General features: G+C 46.2%; 1 protein-coding gene across 2 annotated transcripts in view; it reads right to left on the bottom strand.

The window, feature by feature from the left end:
• Eml6 (EMAP like 6) overlaps nucleotides 1-24,957 on the bottom strand; it is a 251,244-nt gene that overhangs the window by 104,057 nt on the left and 122,230 nt on the right. For both annotated transcript variants that reach the window (XR_012907211.1, XM_075942518.1), the window contains exons 7-9: nucleotides 9,289-9,490; nucleotides 5,673-5,810; nucleotides 3,335-3,591 (exon numbers count right to left, since the gene is read on the bottom strand). Coding sequence is in view for 1 of the 2 variants with exons in the window: in XM_075942518.1 (XP_075798633.1) it covers nucleotides 3,335-3,591; nucleotides 5,673-5,810; nucleotides 9,289-9,490 (597 nt within the window). In the remaining variant the exon portion in view is untranslated. The remainder of the gene's footprint in view (nucleotides 1-3,334; nucleotides 3,592-5,672; nucleotides 5,811-9,288; nucleotides 9,491-24,957) is intronic.

The following is a 24,957-nucleotide window of genomic DNA, read 5'->3' as shown; positions in this document are numbered from 1 at the left end:
AAAATTCTCAACAGAAGAATCTCAAATGGCTAAAAGACACTTAAGGAAATGTTCAACATCCTTAGCCATCAGGGAAATGCAAATCAGGGCAGGGAACCCTGACTGCTTTTTGGACTGCAGAGGAAGGAGGAGGGGAGTAGGGCATGGGGAATGGGGGGAGAGGGAGGGAAAAGGGAGGCGGAAATTTCTAATAATAATAAAAAAAGAAACACCATGTATTTTAAGAATTAAAAAAAAAACAACTCTGAGATACCATCTTACACTGGTCAAAAAGGCTAAGATCAAAAACACCAGTGATAACTTATGCTGGAGAGGCTGTGGAGAAAGGAGAACACTCCTCCATTGCTGGTGGGAGTGCAAACTTGTACAGCCACTTTGGAAATGAGTATGGTGGTGTCTCAGAAAACTGGGAATCAGTCTACCTCAAGACCCAGCAATACCACTCTTGGGCACATACCCAAAGGATGCTCAATCATACTATAAGGGTATTTGCTCAACTATGTTCATAGCAGCATTATTCATAATAGCCAGAACCTGGAAACAACCTAGATGCCTCTCAGCTGAAGAATGGATAAAGAGAATGTGGTACATTTGCACAATGGAGTACTACTCAGCAGTAAAAAACAATGACATCTTGATATTTGCATGCAAATGGATGGAGCTAGGAATAAAAACCCCACCCTGAGTGAGGTAACCCAGACCCAGAAAGATGAGCACGGTATATACTCACTCATAAGTTGATATTAGATGTAAAGCAAAAGATAACAAGCCTCCAGTTCACGACCCCAAAGAAATGGGGTAACAAGACCAACCCTAAGAGAAACATATATGGATCCCCCTGGGAAGGGGAAATAGACAATATCTCCTGAGGAAATTAGAAGCGTGGGGGGTGGGCAGAAGGGGAGGAGGGCATAAGGAAAAGGGGGAGGAGAACTTGAGGGAACTGGATGGGCCTGATGGAGGAAGGACAGAGAGGGAGATATCTTGATTGAGGGAGCCATTATGGGGCTAGAGAAATTCTCAGGAATCCACAAGGATGATCCCAGCTATGATCCTAAGCAGTTGTGGGGAGGGTGCCTGAACTGGCCTGGTCCTGTAGTCAGATTGATGACTACCTTAAATGTCATCATAGAACCTTCATTTAGCAACTGATGGAAGCAGATGCAGAGATCCACAGTGTAACACTGGGCTGAGCTCCCAAAGTCCAGTGGAAGGAACCAGCATAGGACCAAACTAGGCCCTCTGAATGTGGGTGACAGTTGCATGGCTGGGGCAGACTATGGGGCCACTGGCAGTGAGACCAGGATTTATTCCTACTGCTTGTACTGGCTTTTTGGAACTCATTTTTTTTGGAGGGATACCTTGCTTAACCTAGATGTAGTGGGGAGGGCCTAGTCCTGCCTTAAAGTGGTGTACTAGACTTGGTTGACTCCCCATGGGACCTTACCCTTTCTGAGGAGTGGGATAAGGGGAAAGGTAGAGGGAGCAGGAGGAGGGGAGGGAGTGGGAACTGGGATTGGTATGTAAAAAGAGAAAAGATAATTTTAAAAAAATAAATTAAAAAAATAAAAGCTGTTTTGATGTAAAAATTGGGAAAAACATAATTGACATATTTGTTTTCACTGGAAGTTAATGCCGGATGGTGTGGGAGACAGCAGCTAGGGCTATTCGGGCTGGCCACTTGTGTGAAACCCATCTGGTAGTTGGACAGTTCTTCGCCGATACCCCTTCCCTATCCCAGCATCCGAATCTGGGCTGCAGCAAGAGCACAGCAAAAGGTGAATACAGAATCTCTACCACGAAGACACCCTGGTGTTCACATTGCTGTGACTGCCTGGCAGGCGGAGCACACATGGCTTCCATCCTTCCCCTCGGTTTCTGCTGCAGAGAGGCACGTGTGAGCATTTCGTGGATTGGCTGTTCAGTCATTCGCCTTCTGGGAAATGTGTCAATCAACAATACAAATGGCAAAGCACAAAGAGGCTGGAATTAAGAGGAGCTTGGGAAGCATGCGGCCTGCATGCAGAGCTAAGCAGCCGTGGACTCCACATTCCTGGAAGCGCCAGGAACAACTATTTCAGGTCATCTGTTTGTAAAAGTGACAAAGTATTGCATTATATAGAAGATTACAGATTGCTATACGGAGCAAGAGTTTGTAGCACCGAGCATCAATATTTGTCTTCATCATGGAATTAAAAAAATAATTTATTTTATTGTGGTGTGTGTGTGTGTGTGTGTGTGTGTGTGTGTGTGCATGTGTAGGTCATAGGACAACTTGACGAAGTCAGTTCTCTCCTTCCACTCTATGCTGGTTCCATGCACTGAGCTCAGGTTACTAGGCTTGCAGGGCGGAGTCACCGCACCAGCTTCTTTCTAACAGAATTTAAGAACAGAGTCATTTCAAGTCCACTGGGTGCTCTTCCCCCAACCGCATTTCGTTTTCTTTCCTTAGCATAACCCATCCCCTGGGTGGACCGCTGGGTGGAACGCTGAGCATACCCATGCATGTGCAACACACGCTATGATGTAAGAGGTGGAAATATGTGAACTTATGTTAACGTCCTAACAATTTTGTTTGAGTGAGCATACACTGCGCGTACCGCCTTGCGTTTATTTGCTCAGCAGCATCCTTTTGAGATCTCCCTAGACTGACACATGCTGGCGGGGGGCCGTTCCTCGTGGCTTTGCCTCCTGAGACTGCACATTCAGACTTTCCTCACGCGGACGGCCTCTTAGGGATTCTGCCGCAGTTTTGTTTCCTGCAGTCCCTGGCACAGCAAGCATTTCTGTGCATAATCTTTTTTTTTTAAAAAAAGATTTATTTATTTATTATGTATATAGTGTTCTGTCTGTATGCTTGCTGGTCAGAAGAGGGCGCCAGATCTCACTACAGATGGCTGTGAGCCACCATGTGGTTGCTGGGAATTGAACTCAGGACCTCTGGAAGAGCAGGCAGTGCTCTTACCCTCTGAGCCATCTCTCCAGCCCCTTCTGTGCATATTCTTAATCAGCATTGTGCAGTGTTAGTTCTCTCCCACCAGGTACCACTGACAGGCTCGGGCCAGTCTAAGTGCTGCTCTGCCTATGATGTGCCCAGTAGAACAACATGGGTATTTAGGCCCAGCGTATGTTCATCTTTAAATCTTACTCAGAGTTTCCTAATATTTAAAAACTTTTTGTGTGACCCAACTCATTAACCTTTTCTCTGAGGGTCCATGACCTAGGGATCTTGTAGAGAACATCCCTTATCCTGAGGTCATAGGACATGCCCCTACATTTCTCCACGAGTCTGCTCTTCGCGAGCATCTCCCATACGCATCTCCCTAGGACTCACACGGCATTCTATAGAAGAGTCTCTCCCCAGCCCCGTCATTGGTTTGCAGGTATTTGCTGTCCAGAGACCAGTCGATGTGCGTGATGAAGCTAAGCGACTTGTTACATTCTCCTATTTTCTTATACCGCTGGGCAACAGCATAGACATCCACAGGGCCATCATTGGACCCCACCGCCAGGTAAGAACCATCTGGGGAAAACTTCATTTCATGAATGACTTCTTTTCTGTCTTTGATATGGACCACTTCTGTCATATCTCTGTAGGAATAAAACGCAAAGTGACAGTCAGGGAATCGAGAAATAGAAAATCCAGGTTGTGTTCTGAAAGGGGTGTGTCACAAGAGAGAAAAATTCTATGGAGACTAAAAGATTTATTTTAATAAAAGATATGATATATTTACAATTTATATCCTGCTTTTAAAAACTAAAACAAACATTTAAAATAGTATTTTGTGCCCTCAGAGTAAAAATAAAAGCCTAATTAACACAAAGAATATTTGCTTTCATGTTCAACTATGTATTGTTGAAAATTTTATCTAAAAGTTAGAGTTAAAAGTCACTTTAAAATATGCAATGCAGAAAGGCAAAACACATCAAAATTAGTGTAAAAATAAGCCAGCTGTTTATGTCTTAAGCATAAATGAGGGCAGATGTGACGGCGCACGCCTTTAACCCCAGCCTTGGAAGGCAGAGGCAAGCAGATCTCTGGGAGCTGGAGGCCGGTTCATCCACATATCAAGTTTCAGGCCACACAGGGCTATGGAGTGAGATCCTGTCACTCACTAAACTATTATGCTTATTGTTACTTTAAAGGAATGGGTCTAAAAGAAGACAATTACTACTCTTTAAATATCAAAATGCTATCAGGAGGCAGAGGCAGGTGGATCTCTGTGAGTTTGAGACCAGCCTGGTCTACAAGAGCTAGTTCCAGGACAGGCTCCAAAGCCACAGAGAAACCCTGTCTCAAAAAAAAAAAAATCAAAATGCTATGCAATCCCTTCATCTCACCATGAAAGGATGTAAAGAATATGCTGAATCACTAAAACATTAGGGATCTTTTTTGGTCAAATTCTTTTTAAATGTAATTTTTTGAGGGTTTGCACAATGCATTTTGATTGTATTCACCCTCTTTTCCCAACCAAATCCAGAACCACCTCCTGACTTTGTCTCATCTTTTTTTAAAGCCCACCCAGTGCAATTTGTGCTGCCATATATTCCTGTGTGCACGATCATTCACTAGAGCACAGAGCCAGCCAAGTTCTGCTAACATTAATTTCTGCTTGTGTCTGAAAGCTCACTGGGGTTACTTTCCCCCTCCAACTAGGAGACAGGATTATGACTCAGGCTGCCCGAGCCAATGAAGATGGCTTCATCAGCTCTAAAACAGACCGAGTGCATCCAACAGCAGCAAGGATTTGCCTCCACATAACCGGGCCTACACCTTCTATCATTTACTGCAGCGTTCTGCTGTGCTATAACAACACACACTAACTGCACGGGTTTCCTTTGTTTGTACTTGAGAGTTCCGTCTAAAAGGAAATTTGGTAATTGACTACCTTATCATCAGTCAATCAGCAGTGAATGGAAACATTGCCCACTAATTTGGTAATGAGTTATATGTGGGTGGTAATGAGGATTCAGAGCAATAAATTGTGCTAAGAGCTCTCCACACTGTACAGAATTTTCTCCACATAAAACACGCCGCATTATTTTTCAGCTATACTTCTTTGCTGTAATTACAAAAAGGATAAACCAAGGGAACAACTAATTCATTCAGAGGAGTTCCACAGGGAAGTGGCAGTTCTTGTCCAGTATAAACAATACAGGATGTCAGCATGCAGAAAACACTCCAGTTCTCTACCAATTCTACACATGAAATCTTTGATTCAAGCTCACTTATAAGAATTTAGTGTTGTTGGGTGCTGCTTTACAATTTCTGCTTCTTTTTCCGGCTTAACTACCAAACTCACAAACTCCCGTCTCAAGTTCCTGGGATCTCACTCGGATCTTACAAAGGGTCAGTGTGGAATGTGTTAAGGAACTTCTAAAAGTACTGGCTGGGATAGCATCCTCCATGAAAAACAGTATTTCTTTGCAGCAAATCATACAACCTATTATTTCTATGAAGAGACTGAAGACTCTAACAGACTTCACATCAAGTCACTGGGTTAGGTTCTATGTCCAAAGAGTTTACCAAAGACATCTGGATTTCCAGTGTTCTGGATTTCAGAATCACAGGTAAGGGATTTCCTAGCACTGTGACATATTTTATGACCAGGATACTCTTTAACTTTTAACAAAGGAACATCTCAGAGGATCATTTTCAGTAAGGAATGTACCTGACTCGGAGAACAATGAAAGAGCCATCCTTCATGCCCAGGGCCAACTGAGACCCGTCCGGGCTGAAGGAGACACTACGGACTGCTTCTTCCATGTTGCAGCGGGCAATCAAGGCATGGTCGGCCAGACTCCACAGCCTAAGGACCAAGAACAGGATCAAATAAAGACCGAACCAACCCCTCAACCGTCTTCCCACCCAGGGTAGGAAACCTGCTCTTCACACAGTAACTTCACACCCACGCCCTTCACCATGTTGTCAGAACATCTGGGAAAGGATTTTGTCCGCCTTTGAGTCACTTCCATCACTCAAAAAACAAACAAACAAACAAAAAAAAACCCAAAAAACAAAAAAATCCAAAAAGAAAACCTAACAAAAAATATGAGGTGAAATTTGCAAAGATTTTAGGATACACAGACTAGAAAATCCAAACACCTCTTTGCAAAGTCTTCTCTTTGGAAATCAGAAATTGTCCTTTATTTATGCCAATGGCTGTTAACCAAGCCCCAAGGGTAGGAATGGCTAGGGCTGTGTCTTAGTTAGGGTTACTATTGCTGTGATGAAGCATCATGATCAAACAAACTTGGGGAGGAGAGGGTGTATTGGCTTACTCTCCACAACATTGTTCATCGTTGAAGGAAGTCAGGACAAGAACTCAAACAGGGCAGGAACCTGGAGGCAGGAGCTGATGCAGAGGCCATGGAGAGATTTTTCTGCTTGCCTCTATGGCTTGCACAGGCTTTCTTATAGAACTCAGGACCACTAGCCCAGGGCTAGCACCAACCACCATGGGCTGGACCCTCCCCATCAATCATTAATTAAGAAAATGCCTGAGAGGTGAATCTTATGGAGGGATTTTCTTAATTGAGGTTCTTTTCTTTTTCAGATGACTCTAACTTATATCAGGTTGACAGTGAAACTAGCCAGGACATGCTGCTCCGGTTAGTTTTACAATGAACTTTCGAGAACATTTTCCAAGTCGCTGTACGTAAGCATATGTAGACAGAAACACACATCCCAGCAGCTGGCTCCCCTGGGTATGTGTGTGGGTATCTGAGAGAAGAGAATAAATGATGTTTCTTTGTAGGATCGCTCCAGAGTTTACTCATGGTTATCACTCAACAGTCTCAGGGCTTTGCTCATGGGCTACTATTGGTAGGGCAATGTTTCATGGTGCTAGTAGCCAAAGAGTGCAGCTTCTGGTGGAGAAATACAGACCAGGAGGCAAACAGAGCTCACAGAGCGTTGAACAAAACTAACCATAGGGTTCCTGGCTCCACAACACTTATTCCGGGTACCTCAAGCTAAGCAAACCCAGAGGAAATATTTATATTATGCAGATAGGAGCGTCTGGGTTGTGTGGTGGTATTGGATCTCTGTGAGAGGTTTTCTAATGATGGTGACGACAACGCACGCTTGAGCGCATGTCTGGGAGTTGATTCTCGCCTTCTACCATGTGAATTCCAAGGTCGTCGGGATGGCAGAGGACGTCTTTACCGCGGAGCTGGCCTTGCAAAGGCTGTCTTAATATGGTCTTCTCTTCACACACATCAAATGTCTGTGAGAAGGACCAAGAACTTGGAATCCTAAAACAAGTGTCAGTCTCACGAGGCAGTTTCCTCAAGTGCACCCAGCTGTCGGGAGGGAGGAGGGGCTGCACAGTGAGCGCCTACCTGGTCCCTCAGGAAGCCCGAAGTCTTCAGTCGAAAGCTCATGTAGCCTCTCCATACCTCATCTATTCCTGGTGACCTCGTGATGTTTTTAACCATGCACTATTTTTAGGCGATGTGAGTTTTACTTCAGAAGGATGAAGAGGCCACCACTCCTTGGTCAGTTGGGTTATCCCCTGAGGCTGCTAAGCGAACCTCAAGAAAGCACAGCTTCTACCCTTCTTACTTCAAAGTTCTGCAAAAATACACTCAAATGTCTAGTGAGATTAACTGTTGAGCACCGCCAGCATGAGCTCCTCAGCCATGTTGACAGCTGCGGGACTCAACTGTAAAAATCTAAAAGTCAAGGGCATGTGGGAGCTCTTTGCTGTGGAGGGATAGGAACTGGGGCACAGGCATGTGGTTAACTTTGGGGGGCACAGACATTTGGTTAACTTTGGGGGGCACAGACATTTGGTTAACTTTGGGGAGCACAGACATTTGGTTAACTTTGGGGGCACAGGCATTTGGTTAACTTTGGGGGCACAGACATTTGGTTAACTTTGGGGGGCACAGACATTTGGTTAACTTTGGGGGGCACAGACATTTGGTTATCTTTGGGGGCACAGACATTTGGTTAACTTTGGGGGCACAGACATTTGGTTAACTTTGGGGGGGCATAGACATTTGGTTAACTTTGGGGGGCATAGACATTTGGTCAACTTTGGGGGGCACAGGCATTTGGTTAACTTTGGGGGCACAGACATTTGGTTAACTTTGGGGGGCACAGACATTTGGTTAACTTTTGGGCACTGTTTTGGGCAGTTTGAGTGCTCTATCCAGGGTAAAGAAAAAAACAAAGTCAAGGGATGCATACAGCAAATGTTGCCTACGAAGACACTAACTGTTTCCACAAAGTCTGCAATTAATGAGGTTCTCACATTGGAGAAACTAAAAAACAAAACAGCAGACTATGCTTTGAGAGCTATATAAATTCATACAGGAAGTAGAAAAGAAAGGAAGTGACCTTTAGCATAGTTGACAAGGTCCTATTTTAGCTTCTAAAGTTCAGAAACAATAATCGATCAACTCTTAACTTAAGATGTAGTGATCACTCTTAACTTTCCCTGTGGCCTCTCTGCTGCCGAGCTCTTCAAGGTTTTCAAACGCACTCCAACCTCGGTGAGTACTGCAGTTGTCAATGTGCTGGAGGCTGGCTCATTTTGGTCATTTGATCCACTCTTGTGCTCTTGAAGAACGACAGATGAAGCCAGGTGTGGTGGCACTCGCCTGTAACCCAGCCCTTGGGGGGCAGAGGCAGGCTGATTTCTGAGTCTGCAGCTAGTCTGGTCTATACAGAGTTTCAGGACAGCCAGGGCTACACAGAGAAACCCTATCTCGAAAATAAATAAATAAATAAATAAATAAAACAAAGAAATAAATAAACGAACCATGTAAGCCCTGACAAAAGTACACATTATCTCAGAAATCAGCATTCGCCTTTGTTTGATGACAATGTCTAAATTTCTATTTCAGAATTTACAGCAATAGCAACAATAATCATAATTTGCTCGTGTCCTGAACATAACTTTAAAACCAGAGCTGCAGGTCTCCTGAGGAATGAGGGTCTCTAATTAAATCCTGAAATTGCTGAACAATCCCCCTGCAGAGGGACAAGCACAGGAACGGAACTCTTGTTTCACCAAAGAGAAGTGTGTCTGGTTCTTCTCTTGAACTAAGAAGACAACTGGTAGTCACACATTTTCATGTCCAAAAAGGTTGTCATGACTCCAGACGGAGCCGGAAAAGACACAAAAACATGTAAGGAGCCAGCTTAATGTCCTTGCTTCCAAAGTAGAGAAGGAGTCCCTAAGCTGGGGTTTATCCTTAAACTACAGACATACTCGGGCGGAAGAAATCTCTCATCTCAGGGAAGTAGGTGAGGTGTGGCGGCTGCTGCAGCCTCACCTGACAGAGCGGTCGTCACTGCCCGTCACAGCCAGAGGCTTCTTGGGGTGCAAGGCCAAGGCCCAGAGCTCGCCCTCGCAGTGGCCCTGGAGGATGAGGACCGGCTTATCCCGCTCCCGCACAATCACTTCAAAAATCTCGCTGTCCTGGGTCCCCGCCAGGAGGCGGTCGGCCTTCCAGCACACGCTCCGGATAGACAGACCTGTGGAAGAAAACAGCATTCCTTTACACGGTCCACACATAAAGCCAGCACCTAAATGAACGCTCTTTCACCAAGATGCCGCCAAGATGCTCTTTCATCTGATGCTACCTGTCTTAAGTCCCGGACGGCTGGCACGTTGGACGTTACCCCTACACCTGTGACCTTATTTGCTGGAGTGACTGCTCTGTCTGACTCAGGAAACCTATGTGCTTTTACAGAAGACATATTTTAAGTACTACATTCTAAACAGTAGAAAAATCAGACTTTATGCAAACCTAACCTTCTGTGATCTCGAGCTTCTTTGGTCCATTCAGTTCCTTCCTAAGTTTGTTACCTACTGACCTCTGCAGGGAATTGTCTCACAACATAGTTCAACACACCAGAAATTCCATTTCCCCAACTCTCCTGAAGCAGGGCTGCAGTCTACTCTGGAGCCTGAGCTGCCTTGGTATCTGCTGTGTATAGAGCTCCTGAAGCTGAACATGTAGGACTTGTCTCCCTTTATTCCTGGTTAGTCAGATGTCCAGGGGTGAATAGTTTGCTCTCTGGGGATCAGAGATAGACTATAATTATGACGACCTTGTAACTTATCATTCAAATCTGATCCCCTTTCAAAGTAAAAGGAATGTAAAGCAATTAAGTTTTCATATCTTTAAAACATATATATTGGTCAAAAATATAACTTTAATATGCTGAAAGACCTAATAAAAATAATTATATCAAAAGTTTCACAAAAATTTATCACAAAATTCTACTAACACTATTATGAAAGGGAAATTTTAGGACAAGGAATAAATGGAGCGCAGGTTGTTTTTAGGATCACGAAATTGTTTTATATATGTCACTATGTATTTGTCAGAACCCATGGACTACACCTCGCCCATGAGATCCCTCATGTGGACCATGGACTTCAAGCAAAAATGCCTGCCATTGTAGGTGGGATGCTGATGTCGGGAGATCATCACTCTTAGGTGGGATGCTGATGTTGGGAGACCATCACTGTTAGGTGGGATGCTGATGTCTGGAGACCGTCACTGTTAGGTGGGATGCTGATGTCAGGAGATCATCACTGTTAGGTGGGATGCTGATGTCAGGAGATCATCACTGTTAGGTGGGATGCTAATGTCTGGAGACCGTCACTGTTAGGTGGGATGCTGATGTCTGGAGACCATCACTGTAGGTGGGATGCCGATGTTCTGATGTCGGGAGACCATCCCTGTCCTAAAACCAGCCCCTCAGAGATACCCGCTCGTTCAGCTCACCTGCTCTTTACTCTCAACCATATGTATGCTTTAATCCTTGGAAATCTTATGATTGAATTGATAAAGTAAAAGTTAAAGGTTTTATTTTTTATTTTTTTATATTTATTTTGATTTTTCGAGACAGGGTTTCTCCATAGCTTTTGGTTCCTGTCCTGGCACTAGCTCTTTCTAGACCAGGCTGGCCTCCATCTGACTGCCTCTGCCTCCCAAGTGCTGGGATTAAAGGCGTGCGCCACCACCGCCCGGCATGTTAAAGGTTTTTTGAAAATACCATGAATACTATGTTGGGTACACGTTTTTGTAGAGAATAAAATAAACGCCTGGTGTTCAATAATTTTCTTAAAATCTATTTTTTAAAAATAACCCACAAGTAATGCTAAGTCAGATGGGATACTAGGAAAACTGTTTGGTGGTTTTGGATTTCTGAAAACCTTAGCTGCAATCCTGATGTATGGTCTTCAAAGGTGCATAAGATACTTCATTTATCTGTCTTCTGGTCTCTTTCCCCCACTCCTTTCTGCCCTCCCTTCCTCCCCTCCCTCCCTCCCTCCCTCCCTCCTCCTTTGGCACAAAGCTATTTGTATGTGAGATAACTCTCTTTGCCTGACATTTGGCATTTTATCTGGTACAGTGTGCAAACATTTATTCTTCCTCCACCGCCGTAACCTCTGTGGGTGAGGGAACGAGTTCAGAGAAGGACTAAGAAACCCTTAGCCTTTGTCTGTTTTTAAAAAGCAGCTCAAGAGGGGCTGAGAAACGGTCGGTTGGTGACGCAGCCGATATGCAAGCACAAGGACATGAGTTCGAGTCCTGGCACCCAGGTAAAAAGCTGTACACAATGTCACATGTCGACAATCTCAGCTCTGGGGACCTGTGAGGGTCCCTGGGGTTGCTGGACAGTCAGCCTAGCCAAATCAGTGAACACTGGGCTAAGTGAGGAACCCTGTATCAAAAAGTAATCGAAGAAGACACCTAACATCAACACTAGCACACACACACAACACAACACCACACACAACACAACACCACCCACAACACACACACACACACACACTCAGAAACCAAGATGGATTTTCCAACTCTGCCAAGACTGATGAGCCTGCCAAGTTACATGGCACCCAGTGTTTTCAGACTGCATCGAGGGAATTCCGAGGAGGGGCTCCAGGGATCTGGCTGGGAAAGGACTTCAGAATGTAAATTAAGACAGAGAAAGCAGAGGCCCCTACCTGCTTTCCAGTCTGTATCTCACAATCTGCGTTTTTATAGAATTCCTTTAAAAAAAAAACCCTTCTAGTGACTTAACCAGTTTATCAGGGAAACTGAACACTCAGCAAAAGCAAGGAGGCTGAACTGACAAGGTACGTGTACGTGAACATGGGGAAAGTAGAGAGGAAAGAGACAAAAAGGAAGGAGAAGGGGAGAGACCAAAGAGCGGGCAAAAGAGAAAAGGGAACAGTCACCTTCATCACTTGTAGCAACCTAGTGAGCTGTGACCATTTTCTCTGAGACCAACGTTTCTATTCTTCAAGCAGACAAGTTATCTTTCGTCATATCAGATTAGCCTACTCTAAGGCCCCTTAATGATGCTGGGTCACTTTCTTTTCTGAGACAACCATTTCAAATAGAAATCACTTCCCAAGGGCACATCAGTGGGAAAGCCGATTCAAGCCAGGCCCAATTGCTTCTTCTGACCCTAACGCGGTTACTGGGCCTCTGACCACGTGGTGCGCAAAGCCTTGAGGCCCCGCCCCCGGGCATTTGGAGAGACCCTACAGAGTGACCCTTCCCTGACTAGGCTGCAGGACTTCGTTCTTCTGTCCAACCAGGTTTGGCTTTTCACACTTCTGACACAAGTACAGAGAACAGGATTGTAATCGCGGCCCTAGCTGGCTGGCCAAGGCAGCCATTGATTGCACCATGAGTTTTAAGCTGTCTTTGCTTCCTTGCCTTCGGCTTTGGGAGTCCGGAAACAGGCTACTATTTAGAATACGGTTAGAAACCCGATGGTAGCTAAATGAAATGCAAGAAAAACTGCTTTCATCATTTAAAGTCACAGAAGTGCTCTCCTTTGATATACACACTGTGTGTGCTTTTGATAGTGTGCGTCTATGTTGGGTTTCACGCCCTCTGTGTACCAGGCTGAGAAAGGCTTAATTCTGGCCTGCGCATGGTACGTGTGGACAGCAGGTGGCAGTAGAGAGCAACCTACCCAGCCAAACCCGAACAATCCTCTAGAGCAGAAACCAAATTCGAATTAACCCTTCGCCCTTGTTTCGTATTCCTTCGGAAAGTAGAGAACAACACCCTTTCAGTCCCCAGGCTGGCTTGACAAGGACTGCTGGCCTGTCAACATCGACACGGGCCTCATCGTTAAAGGGCAATGCGTACTGTTCACGAGTTAATCGAACAGATAAATTTACACGCCAGCCCGCTTAGCTCCAGGCACCGTGAGCTATTTATCCTTTCAAATCTCCAGTTCCCACATCTCTAAGCAAGATGACATCCGCACTCTCACTCCACAGCAACGAGGGGCCTGGCGCCTAACATCTGAGAAATCCATCAACATATGCAATTATTCTTACCCAGCAGGACTTTCTGCACAGTGGGGTCATTTTGAAAGGTCACGCCTCAATCTAGAAGAACCTTCTATGTGGGGGTCAGACTCTAGCCCCATGGGAAGTCATCCAGTAGCTCTGAGGATGCTGTCATGGGCTCCTCCCCTTGAGAGGCAGCTACTCCTTACCTTTCCCGGCTGATTCTTTTTATTGTTCTGCAGGGCCAGCCCTGCAAACCCTCAGAAGGCAGAGTGCTGGTCTAACACAGAGAAAATTAGCGCTAGACCAAAATGGCCTTTCTCCCAGTTATGTGCCTGGAGAAACTGGCAGGAGGGAGGAGTGTGGTTAAACCCAGTCTGAGGCCAGAAGGCATGCAAAGAGCACAGGGCAACCTCCCCAGCTCTTCCCATGCACCAGAGTCTTCATGAAGTATCTAAAACAGACAGATGTCTGGACCCCACCCCGACATTCCTCTCGCTTGGTGTGGGTGCAGTGGCGTGGGTAGGGGTGAGTGGGTCGGGCAAGCTGAAAACCATTGCCCCCCACGCCCAGCTAGGGTGCTATCCAGGTGATGGTAAGTAAAGGTTCTTCAGCTGAGGTTGAAAACGCCACCCCAGCACGTTAGAAAAGCCAAGGCCCAGTGAGGCAGGGCAAAATGCCCGCACAGTTTTCTGAAAAATTAAACAAGCAGGCATTCCACGGATAACCTTTGCCCACGGACAACGGTGATTTAGGAGGAGACCTTATCAACTCTGTGGACCGTGATGGGCTCCAGAGAACCATCTGTGGACCCTGAGAACACCACACAGAAACTTCACATTCACACCAGACTGGGAGTGGCTCAGGGGGCCTAAGGGCTTGCTGTGCAAGGGCACCTAAGTCCAGATTCCCAGCACCTACGTGGGCAGGGAGACACACACCTATAATGCCAACATGGGAGACATGGACAGGAGGATCCCAGGGCTCACTGACCAGCCAGTCTAGCAATAGGTGACCTTTAGGTTCAGTGAGCAACCCTGTCTTAATGAGGTGGAGGGTCACAGAACATGAAGAAACCGGATGCTCAGCTAGAAGCGCCACCCCTATGGACCAGCACTCGTGAGGCTGGTCACGAGCCGGCACGCTACTGGAGGAGTAAGGTGATCCTGAATGACAGCAGCTACAAACCCTGTGATCTGCCTGCAAGGTACAGGGACACAACACAGTGGCACAGAGTTATGGGAGTGATCAAGCACCTTTTCATTGTATGTAAGGCCCACTTCATGAGATGGGACCCAAATCTGATATTGCTAAACTGGGCTGGAACCTGAGGCTAGACATGTCATGTGCCTGGGGGAAACTCGGTGCCAAATTCTGCTAAATGAACCTCGCAATAAAACGATTCTGAATGACACACAGCTATAACCATAGATTTGTGCATCCAAAGAAAAGATTCTTCTCGCAGTGGGGTGGCAGTTAACCGGACAATGTGCAGAAAGTACTCACTCCCAAACAGGTTGTTCTCACCAAACCCCTCCCCTTCAGGCTCAGGAATCTACGTGGAAGGGGCAGAAGGGTTGTGAGAGCCAGAGGAGGGGGCTGACTCCAAGGAAACAGACCTAGACAAAAAAGGACCGATTTATACATATATGATAGTGTCACAGAGCCTGTTACACATATATGATCACGTCACAGAGCCTGTTACACATATATGATCACGTCACAGAGCCTATTACACATATATGACTGTGTCACAGAGCCTGTTACACATATATGATCATGTCACAGAGCCTGTTACACATATATGATCACGTCACAGAGCCTATTACACATATATGATCACGTCACAGAGCCTGTTACACATATATGATCACGTCACAGAGCCTGTTACACATATATGATCACGTCACAGAGCCTGTTACACATATATGATCACGTCACAGAGCCTGTTACACATATATGATCACGTCACAGAGCCTGTTACACATATATGATCACGTCACAGAGCCTGTTACACATATATGATCACGTCACAGAGCCTGTTACACATATATGATCATGTCACAGAGCCTGTTACACATATATGATCATGTCACAGAGCCTGTTACACATATATGATCACGTCACAGAGCCTGTTACACATATATGACCGCGTCACAGAGCCTGTTACACATATATGATCATGTCACAGAGCCTGTTACACATATATGATCATGTCACAGAGCCTGTTACACATATATGACCGCATCACAGAGCCTGTTACACATATATGACCGCGTCACAGAGCCTATTACACATATATGACCGCGTCACAGAGCCTGTTACACATATATGACCGCGTCACAGAGCCTATTACACATATATGATCACGTCACAGAGCCTGTTACACATATATGACCGCGTCACAGAGCCTGTTACACATATATGACCGCGTCACAGAGCCTATTACACATATATGACTGCGTCACAGAACCTGTTACACATATATGATCATGTCACAGAGCCTGTTACACATATATGATCACGTCACAGAGCCTGTTACACATATATGACCGCGTCACAGAACCTGTTACACATATATGACCGCGTCACAGAGCCTATTACACATATATGATCATGTCACAGAGCCTGTTACACATATATGATCACGTCACAGAGCCTGTTACACATATATGATCACGTCACAGAGCCTATTACACATATATGACCGCGTCACAGAGCCTATTACACATATATGATCATGTCACAGAGCCTGTGGCAGCACACACAAGCTCTGCACAGGTGCAAACTAGACAAGATCCCTGCACTGAGGCGGGGAGGTGACACCAGGTCCCACTGCTAACTAGGAAGCTCCTGGCAAATCACGCCTGCTGGGAAAGGCAAAATTGCTTTCCCTGATGGAGTGTCACTAGGGATTTCAAGACACTTTAGGGCAGCAATAGTTGGCTAACACAAAACAGACTTCATGGGGTTTTGGGGGGATTGTTTTGTTATATTTTTTGTCTTATTTTGCTTGTTTGTTTTACTTTGATTTTTTTACTTTTTGGTTTTCATTTTACTTTGACTTTGGGGAGAGAGAGAAAGTGAGAGAGTGGACATGAAGTTGGGTGGGTAGGATCTGAGAAGAACTGGGGAGATAAAAATATTATCATTATTATCAAATAATATCAAATCTGTGGCCTACTTTTGGATCAGCATGAACACTTGTCCAACGGGTCTCCATGAGGCCAACCCCCGTTGGAGATGGTCTCTCACTCAGCAAGAACCAGTGGACCTCGGGCCAGCACAGAATACCGCTGCATCTCTCTCGTGATGCTGATGACTCTAGGGGTGGTTTATGGGCTCACTTTGTTAGTCATTCATGGGACAGATGTAATCATTCCTGGAAAACCTCATTTTCCCAAAATATTTTCTCCTAAAATTCTTTGGGAACTGGTGCTTCTCTGGCTTCTTATCTGGGAACACCAGCTGTCACCCCCGACCCTGGGAACCCTTCTGATTCAGGCTGACAGGATCGGAGGCCGTAAGAGGAAATGGGCACATATAAGAAGGCAACACAGCGGACATTAACTGCATCCTCTAATTCTAGGAAAAAGCATTAAGATGGACAAAGAGGGCCTTATCAAAGTCTGCCCTTTATAGAGAGGCTTGGGCATGCGGGAACGTTTGCAGGACAAGGAGAAGTTGGAGAAATACAAGCTAACAAAACGCAGGCAGTTTATGGCAAACCACCCCTATTTCTGTAAACATGCTTTGTTAAGTTTTAAACACCACTGTTGTCCTTGAGAATGTGCATCTACGTCCATCACCTTTCAGCTTCGTAAGGACAGGGTGTACCTGGCTTGATGCTTAGCCAAGCTAACAAAATGCTGAGTGTGGCTTTTGGTTTGAAAGTTGTTTTGATGTAAAAGTTGAGAAGAACCTATTTGTTTTTTTCTGGAGGCTAATGCTGGAAGGTGGGAAAATCATGCTTGTTTTTGAAGTATAAATAAAGACGGCTCCAGCTATTCGGGGAGCTACTCACACAGCTTGTGCGAAACATCTGGTGGTTGGACTCCTCTTTCCTCTGCTGACCCCTCTTTCCCTCTCAGGACCCGATCCTGGCTGCGGTGGGACTATGGTACCAGTCAACAGGTTATGCCTGTAATCTCAGCACTAACTAAGGAGGCTGAAGCAAGAGGATCAGCAGGTGTTCAAAGCTAGCTCAGGCAGATTCTGCTTCAAAATAACAGAAACAGAAGGAAGAAAGTGAAGTGGGGAAGGTGGAAGGAAGGAGGAAGAAAGGAAGGGACGAAGGAAAAAAGAAAAAGCTGAATAGAGGTGTCCTGTGGTCGTCTGAAAGAGAATGGCCTTGCAGGCTCATATGTTTGAAAGCTTAGTCACCAGTTAGAGGAACTATTTGGGAGGGATTAGGAGGTGAAGCCTTGCTGGAGTAGACGTGGCCTTGTTGGGGGCCTTGTATCACTGGGGGTGGGCTTTAAGGTTTCAAAAATCCAAGCCAGGCCCTGTCTCTGCCTCTGTCTTTCCTCTCTCTCTCTCTCTCTCTCTCTCTCTCTCTCTCTCTCTCTCTCTCTCTCTCTCTCCCCACTGTCTTCAGATCAGGATTTAAATTCTCAGCTATGACTCTAGCGTCATGCCTGTCTGATCCTCTGAGACTGGAAGGGAGCCCCAATTAAAGGCGTTCTTTGATAAGAGTTGCCATATTCATGGTGTCTCTTCATAGCAACAGGACACTTGGTAAGACAAGCACCTATAGTTCTACACAAATAACTAAAATAATAGTGCATGGTGACATTTTGAGGAGGATATGGGCAAATGCTGTGAATCAACAGGAGAAATAGTAACATTGTAAGATTCAAAAGTCTGTGGTGACGGCATAGCGCACCTGCCAGCACCAGCTCCACAGCCAGGGTGGAGAGACTCTCCTTCGCCAGGAGAGCCATGACTGATTGAGAGTCCAGACGCTAGAGACCATAGCTGTGGGAGATTATGAATTTAGGAGTCCTTGAAGGTTTGTGGTACGCTAAGGGAAGCAGCCCACTCTCTGCACAGCAGTCCCGCTTTGGAAAAATGCTCACGCCCAGAGAATTTTCAGTGCTTTAGTCAGAGGCTACCTTTAACAGGAAGCTACGGGTTGAAGTTGGGGCCCCATAGACATTCTAAATGTTGGCTTGGGGTAGCTGTCTTACTAACCCAACTTAACCCAGAATAACAACTGTGGGACACAGGTGTCTCACCACAGAGAAAACTGAAGGAAAAATCTCTTCAGAACCAGGTGCTCAGGGACATGCTTTCCTGGTGCAGGACAATTCTATATCCTGTCAATTATATTTTAAATAAACACTGATTGGCCAGTAGCCAGGCAGGATGTATAGGTGGGACAACTAGACAGGAAGTAGAGGTGGGGCAATGAGAACAGAAGTATTCTGGGAAGGAGGAAGCCTGTTCCTCCATAGCCCTGCCTAGACCATAGAAGAAGCAGGATGTGAACCCGGCTGAAAAAGGTACCGAGCCATGTGGCTAGCATACATAAGAATAATGGGTTAATATAAGTTTTAAGAGCTAATACAAAGCCTGAGCTAATGGGCCAATCAGTTTATAACTTATGGAGACTTCTGTGTGACTTTGGGACTTGCCAGCTGTGGGAACTGGGCAGGACAGAAACTCCAGCAAGCAGGCCCTCCATGTTACACTTCCCAAGACCAAAGGGATGGCAGGGTGCATGTGGACTTCTGCCTCGCAAGGGCTGAAAGCGTGGGTGCAGGTTCTGCCACATCTTAACCCTGCACTTTGATGCAGTACCCTGTGACCCACTGCTGCCTCACCCTCAGGTTTATGGAGTCTTCAGCTCCAACTACCACAGGTAGAGCCAGACTCATCATGACAGCAATGGGGAACACGGAGGCTCCCGCTAAAATCAGCCTACATGGTTGCTGTTGCTTTACACCCTGTGGGCCGTGGTCAGGAGCAAATGTGCATACCACAGATGACACGCTGCAGCTTCTGTTCCCACCTCTTCCTGTGCAGCATCTGGGGCAGCACCGCTGACTGGTCAGAGGGCAACTCTCAACCACTGCTCTGGGTCCACCAGAGCCAGAAGCCTTTGTTATTTGCAAAGCTAACATCACAGTAAGAGAAGAAACCTCTAAAGCCCGATGAGAGCCACCAGTCCCATTGCAAGAGCAGCTACACAACAAGCTATGCATTCTCATTGCGGCATACACAGCACCAGGCTGAGCTGCTAGTGTCCCCACGCCTGTGTGGCCGGCAGGGATGGTAGGTCACTGACTTTATTGTGAATACACTATGGGCAATAACCACAAATTATAGACAGGAAAAAAGCCACAGAGAGACTATGGTGCCAGCTAGAAACAAAGTCAACCATTTTAGCAAACCAGCATCCCAAGACACAACTTCAGGAAAAGCTATTTAATAAGATGATCAGCTCCACAGGAGCAGCAGAGACAACTAATTTCTTAGACGGGCAAATCTCACTATAGGAGTGTAAGAAACAAGAAAAATAAGGTAGTGAGTCTCTAAAATGACATAATCATCGTTACCAGAGCCTAAAGAAGTCAATCCAGACAAAACGCACAGCAAAAAGTTGAAGTGAGTTCTCAAGAGACCACAGACAGACAGATGAAGTTAGAAAGACGAGTATATGGATGAGAAAAGTCATCAAAGAGACTTTAAAGAGGAATCAGATGGAAATCTTAGAAAGGAACAGTCACTAACAGAAATAAAAATTCAGTCAAAAGTCTAAACAGTGTGAAGAGGGCGCAGGAAGACTGTGAAGGTCAGAGGTGGAGGGTGACTATACAGAATCCACATTCTCAGGACCAGTGGGGCAGCTGCCCACATGAACTCACAGATACTGTGAGAGCGCGCACAGGACCTGCCCAAGTTCAAGTCAGAAAAGGGGGTTGGGGTGGCCGTGAAGTCTCAGCCCTGCCTGAGCATTTGATAGCTGCTGGAGAGGATGTTTTCTTTAGGGTGTGGCCTCTGAGAGGTGAACCATGCCCCAGGGCATGAAGTTGGGTGGGTAAGGAGGTAGAATTAATCTAGAAGGAATTGGGGGTTGCTGAATATGATTAAAACACATTGTATAAGATTCTCAAGGAGTAAATGTAATTTTTAAAAAGCCTAAATACCAGATTAGATCAAGAAAAGGAAGAATATCTGAACTTGAGAGCAAGTCTTTTGAAATATGAAGAACGGGTAGTGCATTTACTTGGCATATGCCAGACTCTGGGCACAAGGCCCAGACACAAAGCAGTTTTAAGGAAGCGTCAGGGAGCAAGGGGAGGGAGGAAGAGATGACAGTGATGACACTGGAGGAAGAGGGGATGAGGCAAAAGTGGTGACATTATTAAATAAACTAAGCTCTGCACTGGTGAGTACTCAAAGGGGGTGGAGGAAGCCCTCAGCGAATGAAGTCCTCAGTGAAATGGAAATGGACGGTTGATAAGGAAGGGCACAACCATGCTGGAGACTCCAAGGCTTAGACCAGCTGCAAAGTCATCACCCATGTGACCCAGGCTCAAGAAAAATGACAACTGTTATTCTTAAAATGCGAGGGTCCCCCCCCCCCAAATTCCCATCAGCGGGAAGCCACGCGGCAGAATTCCCAACGCGCAGTGGTTGTGAGCAGACTCATGGACACAAAAAGTAGCTATAAAACATTTATTGAAGGAGAGAGGGAGAGAGAGAAAGAGAGAGAGAAGAGAAAATAGAGATATAAAGAGAGACAGAGAGACACGCATGCTCACGCCAAGGGGACAGAAAAGGAAGGGGTGAGATGGCGGTGGGTAGGTCAGAGGTAATGGGAGTGGGCGTGGCTTGTCCCTTAAAGCGACAGGAAAGCACAACAACAACCCTTTCCCCAGAGCCTGAGGTTTGAATGAGTGTGTATGGAGGACTGACCAGTGTGTGCAAAGGCCAGCAACTGCAGCTGCTCCTCCCAGACGTTTCCAGCCTGAGGTCACTGCTCACAGTGCTAAGCTAGTCCTTCACCCTGGGCTGTACTTAATAAACGTGCTGAGGTTCCCTGTTGCAGTGGTAGCAATAGCAAAACCCTGCCAGATACTGGCTTTACTGTGTGTGTGTGTGTGTGTGTGTGTGTGTGTGTGTGTGTGTGTGTATGTGTGTGTGTGTGTGTGTGTTGGTTGGTCTTCTTTGCCTTATCAGGGTTCCAGGACCCAAGGCCAGCTAGATGCAGCAATATGCAAAAAGGAAGAGGTACATAAATAAAGCCATAAATAATAGACACTGTAACCTATATTGTTATTAGAGAACTTGGGGTTCCCTTTATGGGCTTCTTAGACTCTAATAAGAAGTTTATCATCCTGAACGAGGTAACCCAGACTCAGACAAACATGGTATGTACTCACTCACAAGTGGATGTTAGACGTAAAGCAAAGGACAACCAGCCTACAGCCCATGATCCCGGAGAAGCTGGGCAACAAGGAGAACCCTAAGAGAGACATATATGGATTCCCCTGAGAAGGGGAAACAGACAAGACCTTTTGAGAAAACTGGCAGGGGGTGGGGGTGGAAGGAGGAAAGAAAGGAACGGGGGAGGGGGGAGGGGAGAAGGAGAGGAAGGAGAAAACATGAAGGAACGAGATACTCAAAAAGGGGAAAGGACAGTGATGGAGAGAAAGGAAAGAGATATCTTGATTGAGGGAGTCATTAAAGGGCTAGCAAGAGACATTGCACTAGGGAAATTCTCCGGAAACCACAAGGATGGCCCCAGCTAAGACTCTAAGCAACAGTGGAGAGGACGCCTAAACTGGCTTTCCTTGTAACAGATGGTGACTACCTTAATTGTCCTCACAGAACCTTCAACCAGCAACTGATGGAAGCAGATACAGAGATCTACAGTGAAGCACTGGGCCAAGCTACCAGAGACCATCCAGAGAAAGTGAAGAGCAATAATACGAGCAAAGAGGTCAAGACAATAATGGGGATACCCACAGAAACAGTTGATCTGAGCTAGTGAGAGCGCACTGACTCTGGACTGATAGTGGGGGAACCAGCACAGGACCAAACTAGGCCCACTGAATGAACGGGACAGTTGTGAGGCTTGGGCAGTCTGTGGGGCCATTGGCAGAGGGACCAGGATTTATCCCTAGTGTTTGAACTGGCATCTAGAAGCATGTTCTTTTTGGAGGAATGCCTTGCTCAGCCTGGGTATGGGGGAAGAATCTTGGTCTTGCCTCAAAGTGAAGTGTCAGATGGACTTGCTTGGCTCCCCATGGGAAGCCTTACCCTTCCTAAGGAGTGGATGGGGGGTGGATGGAGGGAAGGGTGAAGTGGGAGGAGGGGAGGGAGTGGGAATGGGGATAGCCATGTAAAATGAGAAAAGACTGCATTTAAAAGTCTTAATAAAGAATAATTTAAAGGTAAAATTTAAAGAAAAGAAGTTTAGAAACAGCCTCCTGAGGAAGCTTGAGCAGAGTTTCATTGGAGAGAAAGGGAACAGCGCCAGCTAACCTTCAGCAACCACTGGGAGGGACGAGAAGAAAGGAGAGTAGTGGTCAGGCCCTTGCAGTGAGGGCCCAAGAGAGGAAGGTTAGCAATGGAGGTCGGCAAATAGCTGTGGAGCTGGAAGGGACGAGTTGATTCGTACAGTGAGTGAGAAATCCCACAGTGTCCTGGGAGACAGACTTAGGATCTTGGCCAGAGTCAAAAGAAAAGAGGAAAGACAAGAAAAAGTTAGGTTTTCCTGAGTCAGTATTCAGAAGTACATGGGCAAGCCACACGATGGAGGCTCTGTATGTGATTATATGGAAGAGGGCTTGTTGAGAAGAATAAATATATTATCTCAGTAAGGGGATACTTAGTCCTTCCATCTCCTTAGCATGGTTTTGGATGATTCAGATTTCCTATGAGGTAGACTCCTAAGGTTGATAGGTCGGTCCAGTTGGCTTAACTCTTCAGAAAAAACGCAACCATATGTAATGTTCTCATCTTTGGAGCAGATGAGAATATCATGTCTCCAGCCAGGCCAGAGGCAGGCCATTCTTTTGAAAAGGAACCAAGCATCATGTTATCTGATTTCCGTTCATGCTACGAAGTGGCCACGGCAAAGCATGTATGTAAAAACAAGCAGAGGAACAAACCGAGAAGCGATCCCAGAAACAAACCAGCATCGTCAACTGATTCCCAAAATAGGCAGCAATCTCTTCAATAATGGGCTTGAAAAACTGAATATTCAGTGTCAAGGACTGAGATCACTGTCACCCTAAAACGAAAATCAACTCAAAATGGGTCAAAGACCTAAATATTAGACCTGAAACTACAAAAGAAAAAGAAAACTCACAAAAGGAGTTGCACAAAACTAAAATACCCTGTACAGCTAGGGAAACACACATCTGAGCAAAGAAACAAAAATGCCAGAAAGTCTTTGCCAGCTACTTATCTGTGCTGCCGGAGGCTAGCCCCCCTGTGCTGCCGGAGGCTAGCCCCCCTGTGCTGCCGGAGGCTAGCCCCCTGTGCTGCCGGAGGCTAGCCCCCCTGTGCTGCTGGAGGCTAGTCCCCCAGACAGAGGTTCAAAGGAAATGAAAAGGCTCTAGGATCCAGAGAAGACAAAATAAGGGCTCTGGTCCTGGCAGAGTTCAGGGAGCTGTCGGGTCTGTAGGGCCAAGGACCTCAGACCCCATGCCAAGTGCTGTAAGTGGCCACACCACTGTTCATGACTGAGACACCCACAGCCTGCACAGGGACTATTGTCCCACCTGCCTACAGCCAGCACTGGCCGCTGCCAAACAGCACAAGAAACAAAAGCAGCAGAAAACCAACACAGACAGCATCTCCTGGCCCAGCCACAGTCTCTACCTAGGTAGAGTACCCTGCCAGCTGTAACATAAACACAGTACTCATTTTCCTACCTGCATGCTAGTACCTTCTGTCCATGTCCTTGGGGGCCAAGGGGGAACTCAGCGTGTTGACATGAAGGGACCTAGCTATGTGGTTTTTCTTTTCCTTAAGCTGGGTTGGCACTTGGTTCCCGTGCAGGGCCCTACACTACGGTTAGAATGTGATCTTCACTCATCTGAGCTATTTCCAGGTCTCCAGGGCATAGTAGGCACTATTGTAAGCCCTCTGGAAGCAGCGGGCAACAAGAGATTCTCCGCCCAGCTGACAAGGACCATGAGGTAAGCTGTGCTGTTTGTTATAAGGTGGGCCGCCAGCACATCTGACGCGCCCCAGGGCTGGACGCAGAAGGTGATTTCCAGTAAGGTCAAACATGTCAGCCACTGGAGTAGAGGATCTGGTTGAGGAGGGCCTTTGCAGAGAGAGGGGACAGTCTGTGAGCTGAGGAAAAGATGTGAGCCAGTCTGGCCAAAGCAGAGGAAGGCGGGCGGGGGCTGTGAGGCCACCAGAAGGATTTTGGGTATTTAAGAAAAGTGGGGAATCTTCGGAGGGTTTTAAGAAAGAAGGAATGTGACCTGCTTTGTATAAACATGAAACAGTTCTTAAAGCTGCTGGGCAGGGAACAGTCAGTGCAGGGATACATGATAAAGCAACTGTCAAAATCCATGTGATCAATGACTATGTGGACCAGGAGGGGGGTGACGACCACAGTGACAAGCCTCAGAAGGAATCCTATGGCTTGGAGCCGGCAGCCACAGCCCCATCTCTTCTCTATGATTCTCCTGACACGGAT

Source organism: Microtus pennsylvanicus, chromosome 12 (genome assembly GCF_037038515.1).
Source record: "Microtus pennsylvanicus isolate mMicPen1 chromosome 12, mMicPen1.hap1, whole genome shotgun sequence".
In the NCBI taxonomy this organism is placed as follows: domain Eukaryota; kingdom Metazoa; phylum Chordata; class Mammalia; order Rodentia; family Cricetidae; genus Microtus; species Microtus pennsylvanicus.
This window is presented reverse-complemented; position numbering and strand designations above follow the sequence as displayed.